Source organism: Hippocampus bargibanti, linkage group LG04 (genome assembly GCF_051943395.1).
Source record: "Hippocampus bargibanti isolate YZ-2025 linkage group LG04, ASM5194339v1, whole genome shotgun sequence".
Classification (NCBI taxonomy): domain Eukaryota; kingdom Metazoa; phylum Chordata; class Actinopteri; order Syngnathiformes; family Syngnathidae; genus Hippocampus; species Hippocampus bargibanti.
Window position 1 is genome coordinate 23,917,432 of NC_142737.1, and position 22,147 is coordinate 23,939,578.

Here is a 22,147-nt window from a genome sequence, read left to right on the forward strand (position 1 = left end):
TGGGTAGACAAGCAAGCTGCAGACCTTTTTGCAGAAAAAACATTTAAAAGTACTATGTACATACTATGCTGTTTTTTGAGAACATACAGTAAAAGTGTCCTTGAGAGTTTTGAAAGGCGCTTAGAATTTAAATGTATTATTATTATTGATATTTTTTATTTCCTTGTTGTTATAAAATTGCATTTCTGATGTATTTGTTTTTTTTTAACACCCACATACTACTTCACGGACTATGACATGTGACGGTCTGAATGTGACACGTAGCGGTTTGATTGCTGTAGCTTGTAACTGCGATTGTGTCAATCGGACACCAGCATTTCCTTTGGGATCACTTCAATATTCACCTAACCTCACTTAATGCGCTGCACCTATGCACACGGATCTTCATCGCACCTGTTCAGGGACGTTCTGCTCTCATCCACATAGTCCAAAATCAGCCTTGCTGGCCTGGATGAAAAAGAAACGCAGCCGCCATTACCCCCGAAAGCCGACAGGTACAACCAGCTGAAAAATCATCTGACCTCCAGTGAGGGTAAGAACCACAAATATATATATATATATATATATATATATATATATATATATATATATATATATATATATATATATATATATATATATATATATATAGTGACAGTCTTCATCTCCACGATGCTGCCGTATTAATGAGACCAGACGCGTGGATGTGTCTTTTTATTTCTTTTATTTCTGCAACACAGTATGGCAGAAGGGATGGGTGAAGTCGCATGGGTTTCGTCTTGTGATTAACCTGAATCTCCTCGAGATTGTTCTCAATATGCAAAACATTGTAGATAACAAAACAGAATGAACAACGTGTGATCGTATCGTGGTTATTTACAGAAAAAGAGAATACAACACAAGTTCAATGTTATTTACATGATGTCCCTGAATGCATCATACGCGGAGACTCGGCAGAACACGCGGTGCGCTTGCAAGGGCGCACAGTTCAACCCGCCACGAACATTCACGGGCAAATGAAACACGACACAAGAAACTAAATATTGTACAATAAAAACGAAATGAAGCAATTATTACCTGCAACACAGTATGGCAGAAGGGATGGGTGAAGTCGCATGGGTTTCGTCTTGTGATTAACTGCGCAATAGAAAAGCAATATGAAGCACATGTGTTTCAAAGTTCCACTCGACAAAACGTAAAGTAAATAATGAAACAAAAAGTAATCTGGACTCGAAATGAATAAGGGGACTAATTAGATAACACTAGACAGTACAAAAGGGGAAACAAAATAAGATATTGTCATGAAAATGCGCGTTAATCGAGACCAACAGAAAATTGCGACTCACCCTGAATCTCCTCGAGATATATATAAATCTATTATATATATATATATATATAAAAATATATATAATATAATATCGATATATATATATATATATATATATATATATATATATAGACACAGTAAAGTATCATTATATCGATATTCAAGGGAGTCCGAAAAAATATCGATATAACCGGAACTATCGACATATCCGACCCTGTTTACATGTAATTTTCTCCGTGCGTGCATAGAAATAGTATCGATATAACCGGGACTATCGATATATCCGATATCGATATAACGAGACTATCCTGGTGTGGTTATCATCTATTACTACTATCCTGGTGTGGTTATCATCTATTACTTTGAAATCGTGTGAAATATCAATGTCATTAATCCCACGTTAATTCGTTCACACACGCACACACATTCTCCGGGGTCTTTCTCTCCTGAGACCCCTGTCTTGGTGCATTATGTCAGGGAGGGAACATTTTGCCCTGGCCCGAGGAGCAACATTGCAACCAACTGGTAGTTTCATGTATTACAGCAAAGTCCCAACCTCCATTTTTCAGACCAGACCTTTCAGACAACTTGTTCAAACAAAAGAGCACATTTCTTCCTGTTTTTTAAGAATAAATAAAAAAGAAAAATAACAATAATTCTATACTGAGTCTATAATGAGTATAATTCAGTTGTCTATCTTCTTCTTTTCCTTTCAGCTTTTCCCTTCAAGTTGTCAATCAATGCTGAAATTACAAATGGCATCTTGTTAATTCCCATCTATGGTATTTGACTTTCTCTGTCTTGATTTTACTGCAGAAAGCTCTCTGTCAGGGAAGGCCCACCCCTCCACTCCAGCTATGTACAAATTCAGACCATCCTTTGGCACCATGCCGAAGGTCCAGTATCATACGGCCGGCGACACGGTAAAACGATGAAGCATTTTTTGTTTTGTTATTCATTTATACCTAGTAACTGCAGAAAACTGGCATTGACTACTCATCATGTCTTTTGCTATGATGTCAGATTGTCATGCCCGATGACCAAAATTCTCCAACCATCTTGGAAGAGGGTGTTCGTGGCCACGACTATCGATCCGAGCCAAACTTAGATTTGCCAGAATACACAAATGCACCCCTTCACCGCACATTCACGTCCTCGCCTTTCCAGCTGGACACTGACCCGGTCAACTCTCGGACTCTTAGCCTGAAGCAGGCTCAGCAACGATCAGAGAAAGGTCAGCTTGTAGGTCTGCAGACCAAGACGGTCAACTCTACCCCATACAAGAGCATCTTCTCCCCCAACACGCTCTCCAACCGTAACGGAAGCTTATCCTATGACAGCCTGCTGAACCCCAGTAGCACCCCACCCACTGCCAGCGAGTGCTTGGCCCACCGTGGTAAGCCTCCGGTGGGCTTCCACTCGCCCTACCTGCCCACCAAAATGTGCCACATTCGGGAGCCTGAAATGCAGAGACAACAGGTTGCGGCCACCTACAGTCCAGTTATGTCATCCAGGGCGGTGGGGCGTCAATCACCTCTCCTACGGGACAGGGACTCCTCCCCGGTGCGCTACGACAATCTCTCCCAAACAATCATGGCCTCCATTCAAGAGCGGAAAGAACTAGAGGCGAGAGAGAAGCGACACGTGCATTCCCAGACGCATATCTATGCCCAGGACTCAGGTGTGTTTGAAGGCTCGGGGGGATTTGGTCTTCCCCCCAACCCCTGCTATCCGGATGGGCCTCACTGTACCGGGTCCAGAGGCCCAACGCCCCCGTTTTATGGAGGCTCCAGGGACAATCTAATGGGGGTTGGGCCGAGCTATGGCCAGAGGACTCCGGTACTGTGCCAGACCGGCTCCACTCTGGGTCGAGCACCCAGGACTTCATCCGGCTCTTTACACACAGATCACATTAGCAGCAACAACCACGGAAGGGTCTCGGGCCCAGAGGGCCTTTATCGCTCCCCTGCCCATCACCCTCGATCCCCTGCCATGCCCCGATCGCCCTCTTACTCTCACCAGAAACTCTCATACATGAGTGCCCAGGAGAGAATGGACTCACCTCGTCTGGGCAGGTCAAGGTATGAATCCTAGCCCTGTAATACTGCATGCATTTCCCTGACCTGTTTGTGTATGTGTGTGCGTGCGTGATGGGGAAATGGAAGCCTGCACAACTGTCCGCTTCGGACACCAGTTCTTCTTGAGTTCATGAGCACTAATCTGTACCTTTTTTCTAGCATGCAGCATTTTGTAAGACAGTGTTTTTCCTACTGTTTATTGATCCTGAAGTTCCATATCAATGTGTTCCATGAATGTTTATTTTGCCTGAGAGAAAAATAATCACGTTTTGTTTTCTTCTATCACTGTCAGATTAATAAAGTTGTGTGACTTTCCATTTTCTTTCTTTCTGCATGCTTTTACATACTCATTTCACATCCAGATTAATTTCCAAACCAGTATTACCATTCCATCTGGACAACTGAGGCATGTTGCTCCACTCCGACCCTTCGTTCCTTTTTCTTCCTGTCCACAGAACAATAACCGTTTACTTGTGGAGAATCTCTGTATCTGTGAGTTGAACACCACGTATTGCTTTTCTTTTTCTATTCAGAGAGGCCATGAAAGTTAATGGCCAGATGGATTGCCACCCGAGTGTCAAGGGTATCACGGCCAGTCCCAATCGCCGCAGTAACGTCAAAAAGGTGACAGGCGTGGGAGGGACCACCTATGAGATTTCGGTGTGAGCAGGCACGCCAAATCCATCTTCAGTGAGAAGAACCACGTTTAGGATTTGTGTTACTTGGTGAACTGCAGAATACAAAACCAGTTTTGTTGTTATTGTTCAATCACAGGAGCAGTCTGCTTGTGTGGTTCTCTTGGGCGAAAAGCTGTGTTGAGTCCAATTATCAGTGGAATACCCCTCCCACTCGTGTTTGAAGTGGTCATCCACATATTGGTCATTTCATTGTACCAAAAGATTGTATTCTTAACAGTAGTTACTGTGCGTGGCCTGGTCCAAAATGTGCTACACAGTACACATTTTCACTTCGCCAAAACAAAATGTCTGTCCATCCATTTTCAACACCGCTGATCCTGGTGGAGCTTTTCCCAGCTGACTTTCGGATGGAAGACATACTGGTCGTCAATTTCGTCATTGGACACATACAGAGCGATGACCATTAATCTAATCACTGAGTAGGAACTGATCACGCACTGCAGTCAAGTGTATCGCTATACCATCAGTGACACAAAGTCACTGGGGGGAAAAAAAAAAACATAAAACATGAAGACTTTCAGCAAAGTATGCATACTTTTTCAAGTGTGACACACAGCCTTCCACAAGCCGTGATGCTTCAAAATGCCAGATCACTGAAAGGAGACACGCACCTTTGGTCACTTCCAATTGGTTCCTTCTTTTCTTCAAATGGACACAACCAGCACAGGTTTAAACTGATGTAATGGCTCTCAAGTACTCAACTCACCTTCCACTGCACCCAAAAAGGGGCAGACTTCTTTTGGAACATAGTTGACAAGTTGGAAAAAACATTTGAACGTCAAACTGAATTAGGTTAATCGAGTGATATTTCTTTTTCGGGCCAGTGTTTGCTTATCTAGAGTCCCACGAAGGGGAATATTTTAGAAATACAGGCTGGTAGTTAACATAATATAAATGATTATTTATTTTTAGTCAGTAGCGTAATACACCCAACATTGTTTGGATTATTTTTTAAACTGAATTTGCAACCTTTTTTGAATGTGAGAAATTATATAATTCAGCCAGAAGGGTTTGCTGGGGCAACTGACAATGTTACTTTTGTGTCAACATAACATTTTGCATTTAGTTAAAAAGTGATCTTATCCCACGAGAGCACTTCTTCCTCATATTTGTTCATTCAAAAATCATCAGAGACCCCCTGGAGTGATTTAAGTGCATTTACTGTAAAGGTGGCTAATAATCTCAGTCCAATTTTCAAAAAAAAAAAAGTCTTAAAAATTTGAAACATTAATTTTAATCCCACGTCACAATTGACTTATGATTGCATCAACCCAGGTCTGATTTACTTTTCAAATACTGTATTTCAATACACAGTTCATGTTATTAAAAATTATCAACAATGCAATGGATGTTCCGATTTTTGTGAAGAAACCTGAGTAGTCAATAAAGTGTCAATTGAGCAAATTATACTTTTAAAAATGTATTTTTTTCAAGCTACACTAAAAAAATGGTGGGAGAAAATGTGGATTAACCTAAGCAGAAAAAACTAAGACCGCTTTTTACAAGAATGCTTGAGTGAATGCCAAAGTGTTTGACAGTGTTTTATTCAAAGGTGGAGGAAACATATCCGATATTTTTGAGTGCAAATGAGAAGCAACATATCATCCATGTACAAGTATTTACAGATGCACTGGCACTTGGATGCATTTTAAATGATCAGAAATGTATGGTGAGAAGACATGGATGTGAGCAGGTTGGCCGGGGAGAGATTTCACATGCTAATAAGCATGAAATGCTACATAAAGAATTTCTTTGTGATGAGGAACTTCAACTGGAGTGGCGCTCGAGCAAACCGATGAACTGCTGACTTTGGCCTTACAAACTTTAAAATGTTTTGAACAAAAGGAAATGTAGTCAAAGTGCACCTGATGCTCCTAAACTGTTGACCCTCTGCCCTTTTGGCTCCACACAGATGTGATTTCAAAATGAAGCAGCCCACCTCCCTCCAAAAACTACTTCTACACATCCCCAGTGAGAAGAAGCTGATTAACTTGATTGATAACTTGATTAACTTGAACAGCAAAAGCATGGACATGCTAAAAGCCATTTGAACTGCATCATGGGATGTAATGTAAAATGCTCTTCCACGACACCTGGTCCCTGACCGTGTGCTGCTAACCAGCAGGCTACAGTATTCCCGTTCTACAAAAATAATAATTTAAAAAAACAAACAAAATAAACAAACAATTACAGACCCCAATGTGGGAATCATCTCAATCACAAGCCTCTTCACAGTTTGTCATAAGTAACATTAATTGATGACAATAATTGAAAGATGTGTCGTTCCAATGATGTTTTGAAGAGAAGGGGTAAGACGAAGGGTTATGAACTTCACTGTCATACTTTCAATATTTTGGTCGTTTGCTTCTGAAAGTGGTATCAAGGACTTGTGAGGCATAATGGAATATTAAAAAATAGAACAAAAAACAACAAAAAAACCTAATGTCAAGTGTCCAAATTGAGTTCATTTAAAGTCTATTGTAGAAAAAGAGGAAAATGGATCAATTGAAGAGTAGTATTGAAAGTTCTTGTTTCTCAATTCTTTTCTTCAGCCTTCACCTGCTTTGACTCTTCTTCATTCTCAGTCACCTTTTCATCTTCCTTCCTAGCTTTTACAGAGAGCTTCTCCAGTTTCTCTGTAACTTTGATTGCACTATCAACGTCATCTGTGAAATTGAATTAAAAAAATCAACTTCAAAAAAAATCAACAAAGCATGTCGTACGTTGGTGTAGCAGAATAAAATTAAGACAGGATTTGACACAACCCAGTCATGTGTTCCATTCTGCATGTTTATGTAGCAGACGGAAAAAGTTCTGAGCTGGAGTCAGCAGCGAAGAACAGAGTGTGTCTGCTCTCATGTACTGTATACCCAACTTGGGTGTTTATATATACATATACAGGTAACATTCGACTTACGACCACCCGTACTTACGACCACCACCGTCAGACCCTTTTTTTTTTTATTGTAATTCAACGCCCAGCACCGCAACACACTAGCAACTCGGCAACGCATACGACAATTTTGGTCAGGCAGCCAGCATCTCACTCTTTGAGACAGGTCGTTCTGCTTCGGGGCGAGGTGGCGGGTCGGCGCCACAGACGGCTGCGGGGTCGGCGCGTGTATCAGCGCGCAGAGCGGCCAGAGAGAAAGAGCAACCGGTAGAAAACCGGCATTCCAGGCCCAAGCCCGCCCATGTGGCGTCTGAATCAGATCGTTTGCAAGTCATTTAGCAGTCTCTCTTCAACATTTTCAATGGATTTCGACTTACGACCATTTTAACTTACGACTGTTTGGTCGGAACGGAACCCGGTCGTAAGTCGGATGTTACCTGTATACACACGAACACACACACGGTGAAGAAAATAAGTATTTGAACACCCTGCTATTTCTCCCACCTTGAAATCATGGAGGGGTCTGAAATTTTCATTGTAGGTGCATGTCCACGGTGAGTGAGATAAACTAAAAAGAAACATCCAGAAAGTATTTGAACACTTGAGAAAAGGAATGTTAATGTTTGGTACAGTAGCCTTATTTGCTATTACAAAGGTCAAACATTTCCTGTAGTTTCTCACCAGGTTTGCACACACTGCGGGTGGGATCTCGGTCCACTCCTCCACATAGATATTTTCTAGATCAGTCAGGTTTCTGGGCTGTCGCTGAGAAACATGGAATTTCAGCACCCCCCAAAAATTTTCGATTGGGTTCAGGTCTGGAGACTGGCTCGGCCATGTAAGAACCTTGATATGCTTCTTACGGAGCCACTTTTCCTGGCTGTGTGCTTTGGATCGTTGTCGTGTTGGAAGACCCGGCCACGACCCATCTTCCATGCTCTGACTGAGGGAAGGAGGATCTCCCCCAAAATCTCACACAATAGTCATCCTCTCTGTAATGCAGTGCACTCTTAAGCATGATGCTACCATGCTTCACAGTAGGGATGGTGTTCTCTGGATTGTACTCTTCATTGTTCTTCCTCCAAATACGCTTTGTGGAATTATGACCAAAAAGTTTTATTTTGGTCTTATCTGACCACTGACTTTCTCCCATGACTCCTCTGTATCATCCAAATGGTCATATGCAAACTTAAGACGGGCCTTGACATGTGCTGGTTTAAGGCGGGAAACCTTTCATGCCATGCATGATTGCAAATCAAGGCGTCTTAGTGTTAATACAGTAACCCTGGAAACGGTGGTCCCGGCTCTTTTCAGGTCATTGACCAACTCCTGTCATGTAGTTCCGGGCTGACTCCTCACCTTTCTTAAAATCATTGAGACCTGACGGGGTGATATCTTGCATGGGGCTCCACTCTGATTGAGGTTGACCGTCATGTTTAGCTTCTTCCATTTTCTAAAGATTGTTCCAACAGTTTTATCACCAAGCTGCTAGGCAATTGCTTCGTAGCCCTTTCCAGCCTTGTGGAGGTGAAAAAAATTGTTTCTGGTATCTTCGGACAGCTCTTTTGTTCTTCGCCATGTTACAAGTTAAAGTCTTACAAATTGTATGGGGTGGCCAGGTGTCTTTATGCAGCTAATGAACTCAAATTTCTGCTGTGGACCGCAAATTTCCCCACTGTGAGACGAATAAAGGTTTCCTGATTTTGAAATGGGTGCATCGGATTCAGGTGGACTTTGAATGGGCAGATTAACAGGTTTTTCAGGGTCATAATTCCAGATGATACACAGGTGTTCAAATAGTTATTTGTGGCTGTAGCACACAAATAAATTATTTAAAAAAATTCATGCATTGTGATTTCTGTATTTTTATTTTTAGTTTATCTCTCTCACAGTGGACATGCACCTACAATGAAAATTTCAGACCCCTCCATGATTTCTAAGAGGGAGAAATAGCAAAATAGCAGGGTGTGCAATACTTATTTTCTTCATTGTATGTGTGTGTTTGATGTAATAACATTATAGATAAAATCCAATCATTTATATTAGTATTGATACTTCCTCAGGTGATATAACATAGGAAAGGATAATTGTGTCTTACTTACCTGACCCCTCTAATTTAGTTTTGATGACATCTTTGCATTCGTCAAACTTCAATTTAAACTTCTGAGCATCTGGAGAGAGAATAGATCTTACCAACATTGTCATACAGTGCAAGTTTGCTCACATTACATTGACCAAAACTAACTTCTGAAAGTCTATGGGGTACATTTTGACCAATGACTGATACAGTTTTGCAAATAAAAAGGCCTTACTTTCTGCATTTAAAAAGCGTATAGCCAGAAGCTCGGGTTTGGGTTCTTCATCAGCATAATCTGCTAGTGTGTTCCACACCCAAGCTCTGTCGCTGCCAGCGTTGGGCTTCAGCTCCATCGTCGGTACAACTGGTATGAAGAGGAGAGGCAATCACATGAACATGGATTGGACAACACAGGATGCTCACTATTGTAACGAAGCTATATTTTAATTTGCCAAATAGTGTTAGTAAAAAAAGAACATTGAAATTAGCACGGTCCAATTAAAGAGTTACAGTCGTTTTAAAAAGTCATGGTTTCAATTCCTACTCAATCGGCATGTCATTGACCTTTTCTTTTTACTTCAATTTTGTTTGTGCTCCCTCTAAACCAGGCCTGGTCAACCCGCGGCTATTTGGCTGATTTCATGCGGCTCTTAAGGGCCGTCCACATGACAAGCGTAAAAAATGTTTGCCGCTGGCGCTACCATTCATCCCTTATGTACCGCAATTTCACGACTATTGCACGCGCTGCGCATTTTGGAGAAAATTTACGACTTTTAAGTGCACCTGATAGTCGTGAAGACTTTTAAGTGCACCTTATACAGTCTCGTTATATCGATATCGGTTATATTGATAATACTGCTTAGTACAATACTATTTTCATTTCTCTGCAAATTTCTAGTCTTTTTATGTATAATTAGTTCCGTTTAGTACGATTCATGGTTATTATGATAAGCACCAAAAAGAGGCAGAAGATGGTGACAAAGTCCGTGGAAACGGGCTTATTTGTTCCTTAGAATTTTTGTCAGTGAATATCATATAGATGCTGGGGCACCACACAAGGATTCACCATCGCGTTATTTATGTGTTTTCCTTCTAATTTCGCCATCAACACGAAGTTTTCAGACCAAACAAAGTACCGCAAAATGCATTGACGTGAATGAAAGGACAACTACAATGTGTCCTTTGTCAGTCAGTGGAGTTCCTTCAGTGACGTGACGACTCGTCACCAACTCAAAAACAAGACTTCCGTAATATTCAGCGCAAGTCTTAAAACGTAAAATATAGCTGTATGCTGTGGAATCTTTGTAAAATACGCTCAGTAGAAGTCATTTGAAGCGATTTCACAAATTATGGACACAACTTGTCCGAAGGCATCATTTGTCCTTTAAGGGAAGGTACCATTGAGTTCTGGAAAATTGTGCCAATGGAAAAATACCCCAATGTCAAACCGGCTGCGCTTAAAATACTGTCAATGTTTGGGTCAACATACGTCTGTGAGTCTGTGTTTTCGACCCTGAAACATGTGAAATCAAAGCATTGATCCATTCTGACTGATACTCATGTAAAAGAATTGCTTTGAGTGGCAACAACAGAATGCAAGCCAGCTTTAATGAGGATTGTTCAAGACAACGAATGCCAGAAGTCCCACTAAGCAACATGCACGCTATAGTAAATTATTCTATTTTTGTTTGTGGACTTGGTTGAACTGTCTTCCATATTATGGAAGACAGTCTTCCATATTATGGAAGACAGTTCAGTCAAGTCCACAGCTCCTTGACAATAATAGTGCGGCGGTGATTGATGACACTAATGCTAATCCTATATCATGGAGAAACAACCGAACGTTATAGACCACTCCTCAAACCAAAATAAAAATGAACTGTGGTTCTTTTAATTTGGAATTTGTTTGGACCGTCTGTCCAAATAAAAGAACAAGCAATTAAACTGGGTGAGATATTTTCTTTTTTGAATGAGAAAAGTCTGCTCTGTAAAACATGCAGCAAAGCTAAAGTTGTAAGCAAATTTTCTCATGGAAAAATATGGACTAAATTGAAGTCGGACAATGTCAAACGACACATTCAGGAGAAAAAGAGCCATTTGAATTTCAGTTAATGGTGTGCCGTGGGATTTATTTTAATGAAAGAAATGTGCCTTGGCTCGAAAAAGATTGGAAAAACACTGGTATAAACTGTAATGAGACTCACTCTGATGATTGGCACAAAGCTTCAAAGTACGATCTCTCCTCATCAGCAGGCGGATTGTGCCCTTGTCTTTGTGCCTGAGCAATTTGACATCACCAGTGCCTCTCTCCTTCCACTCGGGTGGGTCAATTTCAGAGGCAAACCGGTACAGTTTAGCTCGCCTGCAAAAAATCAAGGACGCCCATAATAATGACAATACACGAAAGTCAATAAGCAGACCAGTGTGCTACCTACATTTTGAAAAGTTCCTCTTCATCTTCTTCTAACGTTTTCACTTCCTGCTCAGGAAGGTTGACAATTGGTTCAAATTGTGGGTCATGACTAGAGTCATCTGTAACTTCTGCAGTGGTTTCATGCTCTTCTTGGTCCTGATAGGTCAGAGACAAAAATGAGATATTTCCGTTGAGTGATTTGAAAACCGCCACGGAAAAAAAGCACTGATTTACCTTTTTGTGCACCGTGTAACATGATTACTGATAGATGTCTATTGTAGTAACCGCTATCCCCAAAAGTGGTATAAAATGTAAAATATTACAAGTCATTTTGGGAAAATAGATGTAAAAATGGCAGTGACTTATGATTGTGGTCGATGGCAACCCCCACAAAAAAACAATAAGAAAACAAAAAGGGAAAACAAAACGCAGCCTGCAAAGACACACGACATTGAGCGGGACCACAAAACAGGTTCCTTCTAAGTCATCTTACTTTTCTTTATTTTACTGTATTTTTAACTTTGTGCAAGAACTAGCTCCAAAGTTTGCTAGTCCAGCAGCGAGGCCTTGCGCCATGATGCAGTAGAGCCAAGTGTGCATTCAAGATGCGCCACAACCAAATTCGTTAACCGTAAACACCATTGGCGTGGATTCGTTTACACAGTCATTTAGTTGCATAGAGATTGCGCAATCTCTACGCTCATGTGTGAAACACGCTGACACACGCTCATATTAGCTAGATGGCAGTTAGCAACCGCTGTACCTGACGAACAAAGGGAAGGTAACCGAACTAACGCCATTGCAAAAAAACTCGCAGGGCAAAAGAACTCGGCTCTGCAAATGAGCGACACGTGGCTCGAACGCCCGTTACGAACTTGTCAACATTCAAAGAGGAGTTTAGCATTAAACGAGTCGTTAGCATCCAACTACGCTAAGCAGCTAATGCCGACGTGCTCACCGGCTGCAGCACAATTCCGCGCACTTGCAAAAACCTTAAACAAAATTGAAACACGAGTCAAGTCTCAGATCTTGAAAACTTCAAGTTCGGTATCGTTTCCCCTCAAACGTAAAGCAGGAAAACCGTCAATTAGCTTCTGTAGCATCTCCAACTCATTGTCGTCAGTTTAAATGCTTTCAAACTTCAGCCAATTATGAAGCGCTCAATGTGGGTTTATTCCACAAATTCTTATTTGAAAACAATCAGGACACTTTCGATGATCGACTAAGAACGACCTCACCTTTGGGTCTGCCATATTATTGTGGATGTTTGCAGATTATGAAGTTAACTTGAAGATTCAAATTCTAAACCGGTCGCCGTTTTCCTCAGCTATTATTACTTCCTGTTGCAGGTTTCGCGCGCCGAATTTGCTCAATGCGTCATCACGATTGGACGTACGTAGTGCAGCCACGAATCGTGTACTGTCCGTGTATTTCCAACAAGTAACATATAATTAAACAGTGACACTCTTTGGTAAATAATGGCGACACAGTAGGTGGGCTTGTATTTATGTGACCTAATGGTGAGTTTTAATTGTTGGATATAGCCTATTTTACGTGCATTCAATGCGTCGTCTCAAATACAGCAATAGTAGTAGGAGTAGTAGTCTGTGTAAACGCTCAGTCGTACAGGAGTGGTCCATCGATGGAAAGGTTCATTCAGCTTTTAGGTGCATCTTCTTGCACCTGTCGTCAAATGAGTGGTTGCTAGGTTTTAGGTGCATCTTCTTGCACCTAAAAGCTAGCAACTGAGTGGTTGCTAGCTTCTAGGTGCTTCTGGGAACTTAGGTTCTTCTGAGCCAAACCACTGCACTTGGCTAAATATTTTCCACATTCTCATCGTCTTCATTCATGAAATTCCCTCTCACAAAATGTATCAGAGAGACCAACCCTATTCCGACTGTCACAAAAGTGTGTATGTGTCACTTTAAGAAAGTTCAAAGTTCACAGGCTACGCCACGTGGTTTCGTCAATATGGCAATTTCCTGAACCGCCAGTGTGTATTACAAAGTAGCAGAATAAGGTAAGGCACATCTCTAAATACTAAATATCTACTTTTAATCTAGTGGTAGGATAGTAGAAGTATTTCTCACTTTGCAACTATTTTGTTTTGAACTGGGATTCTGTTGCTTTCCAACGCTATGCTGGAAACGCGGTTCCCTAGTGTTTACTTATCTTGATGCTTGTTCAATGATTTTAATGAATTTGATGTTTCTAATGCAAGTAAATGAGATACATTCAAACCCTCTTCTATTTTAATGTGATTTCGTACTAATAATCCGAAAGTAAACCGATCAATTAGACAGTTAAACATGTGATCATGTCCTTTCATAAGGCTGCGAACCCTCTTATAACTGGGATATGGATGTGTTCCCAAGTAACATCATAGGTCACATTTAACATATCATAGGTCACATTTAAGCTCACGTTGACCACACACCTGCCTCAGTTTAATGAGTCTCTGAATCCCCCAAAATATATTAAAGATGTTCTGGTAGGCTTTTTCATACATTTTTGTCTTTTCCACCTTCATCTTCATCACTTCGTCTTCATCACCCAGCACAACGCCAAACAGAAGTGAGCATTTGTGAACAGCAGTATGGTTTCATGCAAAAAAAAAAAAAAAAAAAACAAAGAGTCTGACGATTGCAGTGTTTGCTTCAAGGATACTGCTAAAGTAGTACCAAAGAAGGTCAGAGGGAACTTCATTGAGAAGAACTGTGGCACTGCATGATGAAGTCCGGAGTGACTGAGAAGTATGTCAGAGTGCTGCAGGACATGTACGATGACAGTAAGATAGTTGTGAGGTGTGTTGTCGTCGTGACGGAAGAATGAAAGGTCATGGTGGGACTTCAGCAGGGTTCAGCTCTGAGCCTCTTCTTATTCGCTAATGTGATGGACAGGCTGACAGACAATGTTAGACAAGAATCTCATTGGACCATGATGTTTGCAGATGACATTGTGATCTGTAGTGAGAACAGGAAACAGGTGGAGGAGAAACTAGAGAGGTGTAGGTTTGCCTTGAAAATGAGAGGAATGAATGTCAGTTGAAGCAAGACGGAATATATATGAGAATCTCATTTTAAGTACTTGCGGTCAACTGTCCAGAGCAATGAAGAGTGTGGAAAAGAGGTGAAGTAATACAATTCAACTTTGAACTATATTTACAGTTAATCAGATGTGTTGTTGGACAGGTGTGTGCTGGCTTCCATTCATCATGAGTTTGAAATTGATTTGACACAGCCATATCTGCAGTTTACATGGGGTTTGAGCACTTATATCATGTTTAATTTTGTTTTGTTTTTTACTTTTCAACTAAGTTATACAGGTTATGGGCTTTATGAATGGTGCAAAAACGTTTGACATTATTTGACTGTGTCATTTCTTTTAATCACCCAAAAATTGGCTATTTTTTGTTTATTGTGTGTTTCCTATTATATTTTTAAATGAGTACACTTTTTTCCCTGGGTACAGGGTCATGGAAGACCGTAGTGTCAGCCCTGTGACTGAAGCAGCCCCCTTGGAAGCGGACGACACTGCTGACCTCCCCACTGGCTCCACAGATCATGTCAGTCCTGCAGAGGAAAGTGAGGTGTCGTCCAACCCCGGCCTTTATGGCTACATCAAGCAAGAGCTTTTTACGTCTGAGATCTTCAAAGTGGAGATCCGGAATCTTCCGAAGTTCATCGGCTTCAATGACTTGAAGAAATTCCTGGCCAAGCACGGTCTCAACCCACACAAGATCAAGTTGTTTGGCAAGCAGACGTTTGCTTTTGTCACTTTTAAGAACGAGGCGGAGCGCGACAAGGCCATGAAGATGTTGCACGGCATGCAATGCAAGGGCCAGGTGTTGAGCGTCAGACTGGCCAAGCCGAAAGCCGATCCCATTCAGAGTAAGAGGAAGCAAGAGGAAGGCGAAAGTCAGCAAGGGCAGCCTCCTTGCAAACGAGCAGAAAGTGTTGTAAAGGAGCAGCCATTGAATGTTCAGATCGCCAACGTGGTGACTCCCCTGTGGAACGTTCCTTATGAGGAGCAGCTAAAAAGGAAGGAGCAAGATGCGGTGGAGGTTCTGCAGAGGCTGGCCAAGTGAGCGCAAGTCATCCATTTCTAGGACAGCCTCAGGAATGCGAAACTCCTTAAACAATCTTTTTTTCACGCTGAATTCTGTTTCTCCTTTAGAGAGATTGCAAGCACCAACAAAGCCATGCTACCGTTGCTCTTTGGTGTGAAAGGAAAACACAACAAAATGTGCTGTCCCCTCGATGCAATTCGTCCATCACCGGCACAGGTTGGTGTTCAAACAATTTACACTGCCTGTATGTTGCGGAATTACTGGAATAGAATTTCCTGAGATCAGTGACAACCATTGGATTGGATTTGCCTTTATTAGTCTCGCAGTGGAGAAATTTACATTTCACAGCAGCAAAGTTATGAAAGAAATGAAAGTAGAAAAGCAAAACACAGGAGCTGCTGGAAAGGCAGCCACTCTCGCGGCGCCGTCTTAAAGTCAAAAGAACAAAAAAAACTAAATAACAAATAACATGACAACACAAAGACACAGAGAAACAGATTGCCTGTCTTTATTTCATGAGCTAATTGCAACAATTTTACCTTTTGACTGCACAGAAGATGAAACCTGGCACGGGTGGGAGTTCTTGCTAAATTGTGGCAAGACTTGACAATTCCATGCGGCATTTGAAATTAGCTCGAACAAACATTTGGGTAGTGGTCTAATCAATGGGGTGTACTGTACGTATTTAGCCATCTATCTTCTTCCACTCATCTGGGCTCTCATTGGGTCACATGCGCAACAGCCTAAGCAAAGGAAACTTTCCCCTCAGTGGCCATCGTTCACAAGGTATGGGAAGGATGAGAATTTTCCGCTGATCGGCGGATTTCCGACTTTTTCGGACCAAAATTATTGAGAAAAGCGCAAATCCGTTGAGAAAATTCCGGGGAGGAGGGGTGGGGAATGGGAAGGGTTCCAATCGCCCACCTTCCGCAGAGTCTTGGTTGGCGTGTGTGTGGGAGGGGGGACTCCACGTTAGAATCTAAGTTGCTTTTTCGCTGTTCATTTCCTGTTTCGGCTTGTGTTGGCGGAAAGCGCCATTTTGATTTACCATCGATGAAACAGTCGAATGTCAGTGGCACAGTGACAAGCCCCATGTTCACTAATGGTCAGTGTGCAGGCTAGCTAGCAGTAACCTTGCATATGTACCCCACAAGTTGACTTTTGTTCTGATAGTTTGGCTGGATTTTTACCAATCATGAGGAACAGATAACCATTCATATTAATGGTGAGTATTATTACAAAGTTATTTTAAATAATGCATTCCGACATTGTGTTGAAATCACATTAATATATATAAAACAGTATGTGTGTGCCCCCCCTCCCCCTGAGTCCCTGGCTTTTTTCTGACATTTTTCTCACTTGTCATTCTCATCCCTGTAGCTGGGAAATATGATATTTCCCGTGCGGTTTGAGTCTTGCTTCCTTCTTCTGGTGATGTATGCCAAAAATATCTTAGTATGGCTGAGCCACCTCACATGGGTCATCTCGTTGTGAGCAGAGACACTGCTATGAAACTCACCAGGTTGATGGGGCTTCTTACAAACAGCTGCACACTTGAGCTGCACGCTTGAAGACACCTCTGGAAAAATCAGAGATGTAATACTGAGGACACCAAAGCAGACCTTCCGCTGTGCTTCAAAATTCTGTCCAAATAGGTTTGAAGCGTAGTTGGTCGCCAAGCGCAATTTTGAGTCCAACACTCATAGGAAACTCATTGGACGCACTGTGGGTTGTACAGGGATTGAAGTGTGTTATTTGAGTGTGTTATGTCGGTTAGGTATGTACGGTATATTATAAGCACCATTTATTTGAATGGCTCAGTAAATAGTCATGAATGAGAATACATTTTCTTTTTTTGCCATCTTTCAGGGCACTGAAACGTCACTGTATACTTTGAATAAAAATCATTTCAATAACTTCATAGAACATAAAACATCAATTCAAATGACGGTAGGGGTTAAATATTATGGATTCAAGTACGGTGGTGTCCAACCCTTGTGTATGCTGGCAGGCGGAGTACAGAAACAAGTGTGAATTCCTCATCTCTGTGGGTGCGGACGGGAAGGATAAGACTGTCGGCTTCCGCCTGGGGAAATATAAAGGAGGATCCTGTGCTGTGGTTGGGCCAGAGGAGGCGTGCCATGTCTCAGCCGAGGCCAAGAAAATTGTTCATGACTTTCAAAAATTCATCAGGTGTGTGTCAATAAATAAACCATACAATATAATGTAGGTAGACCTTAATATTTACAACAAATCATATTAGTCCGGTAGTTACATTAACAAAAGGAACTCCTATATTAAGTAACCTTTTCAGCGACAGACGTTACTACAGTGCTCAACTTACCTTGTTATCAAGTCACAGATACACATTATACCAGAACCAACTAATTTCTATCGAAGTATTTTATTTATTGGTGAAATTAAATAATTTCACTCTGCTCCGTGTAGAACAGACACTATATTTTGAGTTCAACTCTTTTTCTTCTTTTCCTTGCGGCTTTTCCCTTGATGGGGTCGCCACAGCAAATCAGTGTCCTCCATCTTTAGAGGTTTGATCCGCATGTTTGTTTTGGCCAAGCTTTTACGTCGGATGCCCTTCCTGACACAACCCTCTGTACTTTTCCGGGCTTGGGACCGGCACAAGAAGACTTGTGTACCTTTGTAGCTACAGAACAAGCAACTCGCTCAGTAAAAGGCTCCCAAACACAAAATGGTCGTCGGCACAGCAACATTCAAAAAAGCAAAAACTATACTCACCATTTGATGACAATGCACTGATCTTACAGTGAAATGGGCATCTCTTTCCCATAAGTGCAGCATCTTCAGATCACATTTCCTCTGAATTAAAATGGCTAACGAAATGTATTTATTTCCCTCAACACGAAGCTCCTTTGGTACATTCTCTTGCATAGTTATTTTATGAGTGGCATATTCGAACTCGTGAAATTGTGCAAGCGTAGCTGTTTTCCTTACTTTCATGTTTGGTTGGAGTTGAGAGAGGACTAAAAAAGTGCTTTAGACACACCCATATGCTTCTCGCTTTCCTATTGGCTAATCACTTCCTCTTCTGTCAGGTGTCTGCCACACGCATCGCCTACTGTAGTAAATTATTGTAGGTGAGCTATGATACAAGGTGTAGAGGAATATAGATTCTTAATTATTTATTAATACTTAATAGGATAGATACCGTTATAAGGATACAGTTTCATCAAGAATCTATTCATTCCAAAGACCAAAAGCAATGCCCTGCATGATTACAAAAGATTACGCAGCATTTGTTAAAAAAGAAATGTTCCATGTAAAAATTGTATTTGGTGCCGAACGAGCCGTCGCAATTAGTTCTGAAGATTGTACACACCCACTTACTCATTCACTGCCAGATGTGCAAAAATGTGTGAACTCCAGTGCCAGGGTTTTTATCATTGTCACTTGAATTCCAGTACCTGCGGAACATTGAGTTTTAGAACTACATAAACATTGAATACGGCGTTAGAAACCTTAGACGCTCTTCTTTCATCAGAAAAAATAGTTCATTCCTAAATTATATGGGTCTGGAGTTATGAGCTTGAAATGAAAAAATAAATAAAAAATAAAATGCAATACGTACATATTAGATTAGATAGCGCTTTAACAGCTGAAGCTGGAACAAAGCACTAACATGGAATAAGGGAACAGCTGCCTCCTTGTGGAAAAGAAAAGGCATTGCCGAAGGCCATAGCCAGTGCTTCATCGGCACCCAAGCATGAAAAAACAAAACCCGAACCAATTTGGGCATGGCGCTCTACATCATACGTATTTTCAATTCCCGAATACGTTTGTGAATGGCAGCGAATGAGTTAATTGCAATTTAAAAAAAAAACAGTTTTGAACAATATAACCAATAACTTAATTGAGCTTAGCTTTGAACGAATATACAGTATCTGTCCTAAAAGAAATGTACTCCATCCAGATTGATTTATGAGACAAGGAAATTGAAAGACAAATGAACATAGCCCTGATGTCCCCCGAGGGTTGGTAATAACATATTTCTTATTTGATTCCCTTTGCCGTACTAATGTTAATTGATTGCACAGGTTAACACCTTACAGCGTGTACAGCCCTGAAACTTACGAAGGACACTGGAAGCAGCTGACTGTTCGGACCACCAGGACCAAGCAAGCCATGGCGATAGTCTTCTTCAACCCGCAGGTAATTCACAGACAGAGTTGTGATCATAAGACAAGCATTCACACCTATTTACTGATAAGCTTTCCCCGGAGGTCCTCTTTCTAAGTTCACAATTTCAATTATCTGCTAGAAACTTGAAGAAACAGAACTTGATGTATTAAAGAGCTCCATGAAGAAATACTTTACAGAGGAAGAGGGCAAAAACAGCGGCATCACCTCTCTTTACTTTGTCAGAGAGGGCCAAAGGTGAGGAGAAAAGTGACCACGTGTGGACCTCAATGAATTTTGTTTTGGGTCAGGGGCACCGCATATGAATGAAAAATTTGAACAATTGTTTGTTCGGGCAGGGTTTTAAATGCAGCTAATGGACAGTAAAAATTCTTGTAAAATGCTAATTTTGTTGTAGTCTTCCCTCATATTCTTTTAAGATCATCATACAAACGTAAGGCTCAAATAACCAAAGTCAACATAATATGCTGTTGTGAAAATGGTGATTTGATTCATTATGGTTAAAAAAAATAATCAAAGCTAAACGGTCAAACATGGCGGTGGGTGTGCGGTGCTCCGGTTCTACTTTTACCTTCATCACTTGCTGTGATTGGTGGAACCATCAATTCTGGATTTTACCACAATATTCTTTGGGAGAAGGGTTGTGATCGCGAACTTAAGCACATTTGGGTTCTGTTTTACCATTTATTTTAACTTTGGTTGGCTTTGCGTGTCATATTTCATGATCTTAATGCTTAAGTGAGGAGACGATGCATTGGATAACAGCGTACATACAGTATATTGTGCAGATGTACCTAATGAATTGAAAGGCCATATAAAGGCACGTAATATCAAAGTTGTAAGCCTCTGTAATTGGGAACATTTTTTTCCTCGCTGGCGGTTGAAGGAAATCTCCAAACATTGAAGATTTGCCCTGTGAGCTGGTTGCAGGAGATCGCTCCATCCATGAGGAACTTCTTGGTTTAAAATTCAGAATATCTCCTCATTCCTTCTTCCAGGTAAAACAATGTTGCATCATATGACTTAGCCTTCATGGTGCAATAACTAAAAAATGATGCAATCTAATTTCCTCTCAACACACAGCATATTTGTCTCACAATCGCAAGATTTTTTTTTTTCTTTCTTGGTTCAACAAGCTCACACTGAACATTTTATTGATTGTACAACCTGACAGGTAAATACAGCAGGAGCAGAAGTTCTGTATTCTGCAGTCGGTGAGTGGGCGCAGCTGAATCAGGAAACCACAGTTCTGGATGTGTGCTGTGGGACAGGAACAATTGGCATTTCTCTGGCAAAGGTAATGGGGACAAACGTGTTTGGTATGCATTTTTTGGAGAATGCATCACACGAGAGCAATACGTATAAACATGCACATACAACTGCAGTACTGCCGCTGTATGACTTGAGATGCCCAGAAAAGTAAATGACATTTATTTTTTATTTGGAATGGGGTTTCTGCAGAGGGTCAAGAAAGTAATTGGAATTGAACTTTGTCAGGAGGCAGTGGAGGATGCTAAAGTTAATGCAAAACTTAATGGTAAGTGCCCTCCCATGAAAAATGTGAAATACGGCTCGTTCAAGTTGTCTGATATGCTTCATGTAACGTCAGCATGGGTTCATAAAGTGACAAGCTCATGGCTTTTCACCTTTCTCAACTCAAGGGCTCAGCAATGTCGAGTTTTACTGCGGGAAGGCTGAAGATTTGTTTCCCAATATTCTCAATGCTCTCGTGTCACCCAACGTGACAGCCATCGTTGATCCACCGAGGGCAGGCTTACGTACGTCTATAAAAACTCATGTCTTAATGTGATTGCGTTTTGTTTATATAATGGTGCTGTGTTAACTAAACAGATTCCAAGGTGATTCTCGCCATTAGGAGAGCAGAGCATCTCAAGAGGCTGATTTATGTGGCGTGCAACGCCAAGGCGGCCATGAATAACTTCATTGAGTGAGTTTTAAACCCTTTCGAATGCCTAAATGCCACTTTGAAACCCTTTGAGACAAACTTCTAAAACATCTTTATAGCCTATGCAGGGCACCCTCCAACAGAGTCCACGGAGTGCCATTCCAGCCAGTGCGAGCCATGGCTGTGGATTTGTTTCCTCAGACAGCACACTTTGAAATGGTTCTACTGTTTGAGAGGGTGGACTACAACTCCCAGCGACAGACCAACAATCAGGAAGAAACTTTATGTTCATCTTAAATTTGTTGTTACAAATATAATGCTAAAATATGTTGAATAGGCATTAAACAATTGCAAATCATTCTGTTCAGTAGATGTACTGTACACCTTTTACATTGCCTCTCATCCGAAATGTAGCTTCTGTCGTAAAAGTAGCTGTGTGTACTTTTTCATTTGAGGCTCCCTTTTTCTTTTGAAATAAAATGTTCACTTTCAAAACGACAATATTTTACCGTCATTCATATTTTGAATACC

At 41.2% G+C, this 22,147-nt stretch overlaps 3 protein-coding genes and 1 non-coding gene across 8 annotated transcripts in view; 2 read left to right on the forward strand and 2 right to left on the reverse strand.

Annotated features, from left to right (window-relative positions):
- The window catches only part of zdhhc8b (zDHHC palmitoyltransferase 8b), a 58,665-nt gene extending 52,145 nt beyond the window's left edge, over nucleotides 1–6,520 (forward strand). For all 3 annotated transcript variants that reach the window (XM_088994795.1, XM_088994797.1, XM_088994796.1), the window contains 4 exons: nucleotides 427–532; nucleotides 2,123–2,229; nucleotides 2,330–3,387; nucleotides 3,918–6,520. In XM_088994795.1, coding sequence (XP_088850921.1) covers nucleotides 427–532; nucleotides 2,123–2,229; nucleotides 2,330–3,387; nucleotides 3,918–4,050 — 1,404 coding nt within the window. In that variant the 3' untranslated portion in view covers nucleotides 4,051–6,520. The remainder of the gene's footprint in view (nucleotides 1–426; nucleotides 533–2,122; nucleotides 2,230–2,329; nucleotides 3,388–3,917) is intronic.
- On the reverse strand, nucleotides 400–12,854 carry ranbp1 (RAN binding protein 1). Of its 3 annotated transcripts, XM_088994800.1 has the most exons (8): nucleotides 12,704–12,854; nucleotides 11,488–11,621; nucleotides 11,257–11,414; nucleotides 9,288–9,416; nucleotides 9,078–9,146; nucleotides 6,642–6,748; nucleotides 1,057–1,116; nucleotides 400–447 (listed from the first exon to the last, which is right to left on the reverse strand). In XM_088994800.1, exons 1-8 carry the CDS (start codon nucleotides 12,716–12,718, stop codon nucleotides 415–417), a joined length of 705 nt encoding a protein of 234 aa, XP_088850926.1. In that variant the 5' UTR covers nucleotides 12,719–12,854; the 3' UTR covers nucleotides 400–414. The 3 variants fall into 3 exon arrangements, with proteins under 3 accessions (XP_088850926.1, XP_088850925.1, XP_088850927.1); XM_088994799.1 differs by lacking the exon at nucleotides 400–447 and having other exon boundaries at nucleotides 689–1,116; XM_088994801.1 differs by lacking the exons at nucleotides 400–447; nucleotides 1,057–1,116 and having other exon boundaries at nucleotides 5,611–6,748; nucleotides 12,704–12,852.
- LOC148899507 (small nucleolar RNA SNORA77) lies at nucleotides 6,806–6,935 on the reverse strand. Its single transcript, XR_016114890.1, has one exon. It is a non-coding gene; the product is annotated as a small nucleolar RNA SNORA77 (small nucleolar RNA).
- A 489-nt stretch (nucleotides 12,855–13,343) lies between the features above and the next one.
- On the forward strand, nucleotides 13,344–22,111 carry trmt2a (tRNA methyltransferase 2A). Its single transcript, XM_088994798.1, has 12 exons — nucleotides 13,344–13,485; nucleotides 14,937–15,548; nucleotides 15,642–15,750; nucleotides 17,546–17,727; nucleotides 19,608–19,722; nucleotides 19,832–19,947; nucleotides 20,597–20,708; nucleotides 20,885–21,007; nucleotides 21,172–21,247; nucleotides 21,372–21,488; nucleotides 21,562–21,658; nucleotides 21,736–22,111. Exons 2-12 carry the CDS (start codon nucleotides 14,941–14,943, stop codon nucleotides 21,911–21,913), a joined length of 1,833 nt encoding a protein of 610 aa, XP_088850924.1. The 5' UTR covers nucleotides 13,344–13,485; nucleotides 14,937–14,940; the 3' UTR covers nucleotides 21,914–22,111.
- Nucleotides 22,112–22,147: the final 36 nt, after the last annotated feature.

Bases quoted from the DNA above. Each gene is read 5' to 3' on its own strand.
- ranbp1 (XM_088994799.1), bottom strand. The intron at 9,417-11,256 runs GTGAGTCTCATT...TCTTCATACCAG, and splicing joins GCTTTGTGCCAATCATCAGA to TTGTACCGACGATGGAGCTG. The intron at 6,749-9,077 runs GTAAGTAAGACA...TCAATTTCACAG, and splicing joins AACTAAATTAGAGGGGTCAG to ATGACGTTGATAGTGCAATC.
- trmt2a (XM_088994798.1), top strand. From the start codon at position 14,941: ATGGAAGACCGTAGTGTCAGCCCTGTGACTGAAGCAGCCCCCTTGGAA. The intron at 15,549-15,641 runs GTGAGCGCAAGT...TTTCTCCTTTAG, and splicing joins GTTCTGCAGAGGCTGGCCAA to AGAGATTGCAAGCACCAACA. The intron at 20,709-20,884 runs GTAAAACAATGT...ACAACCTGACAG, and splicing joins CTCCTCATTCCTTCTTCCAG to GTAAATACAGCAGGAGCAGA.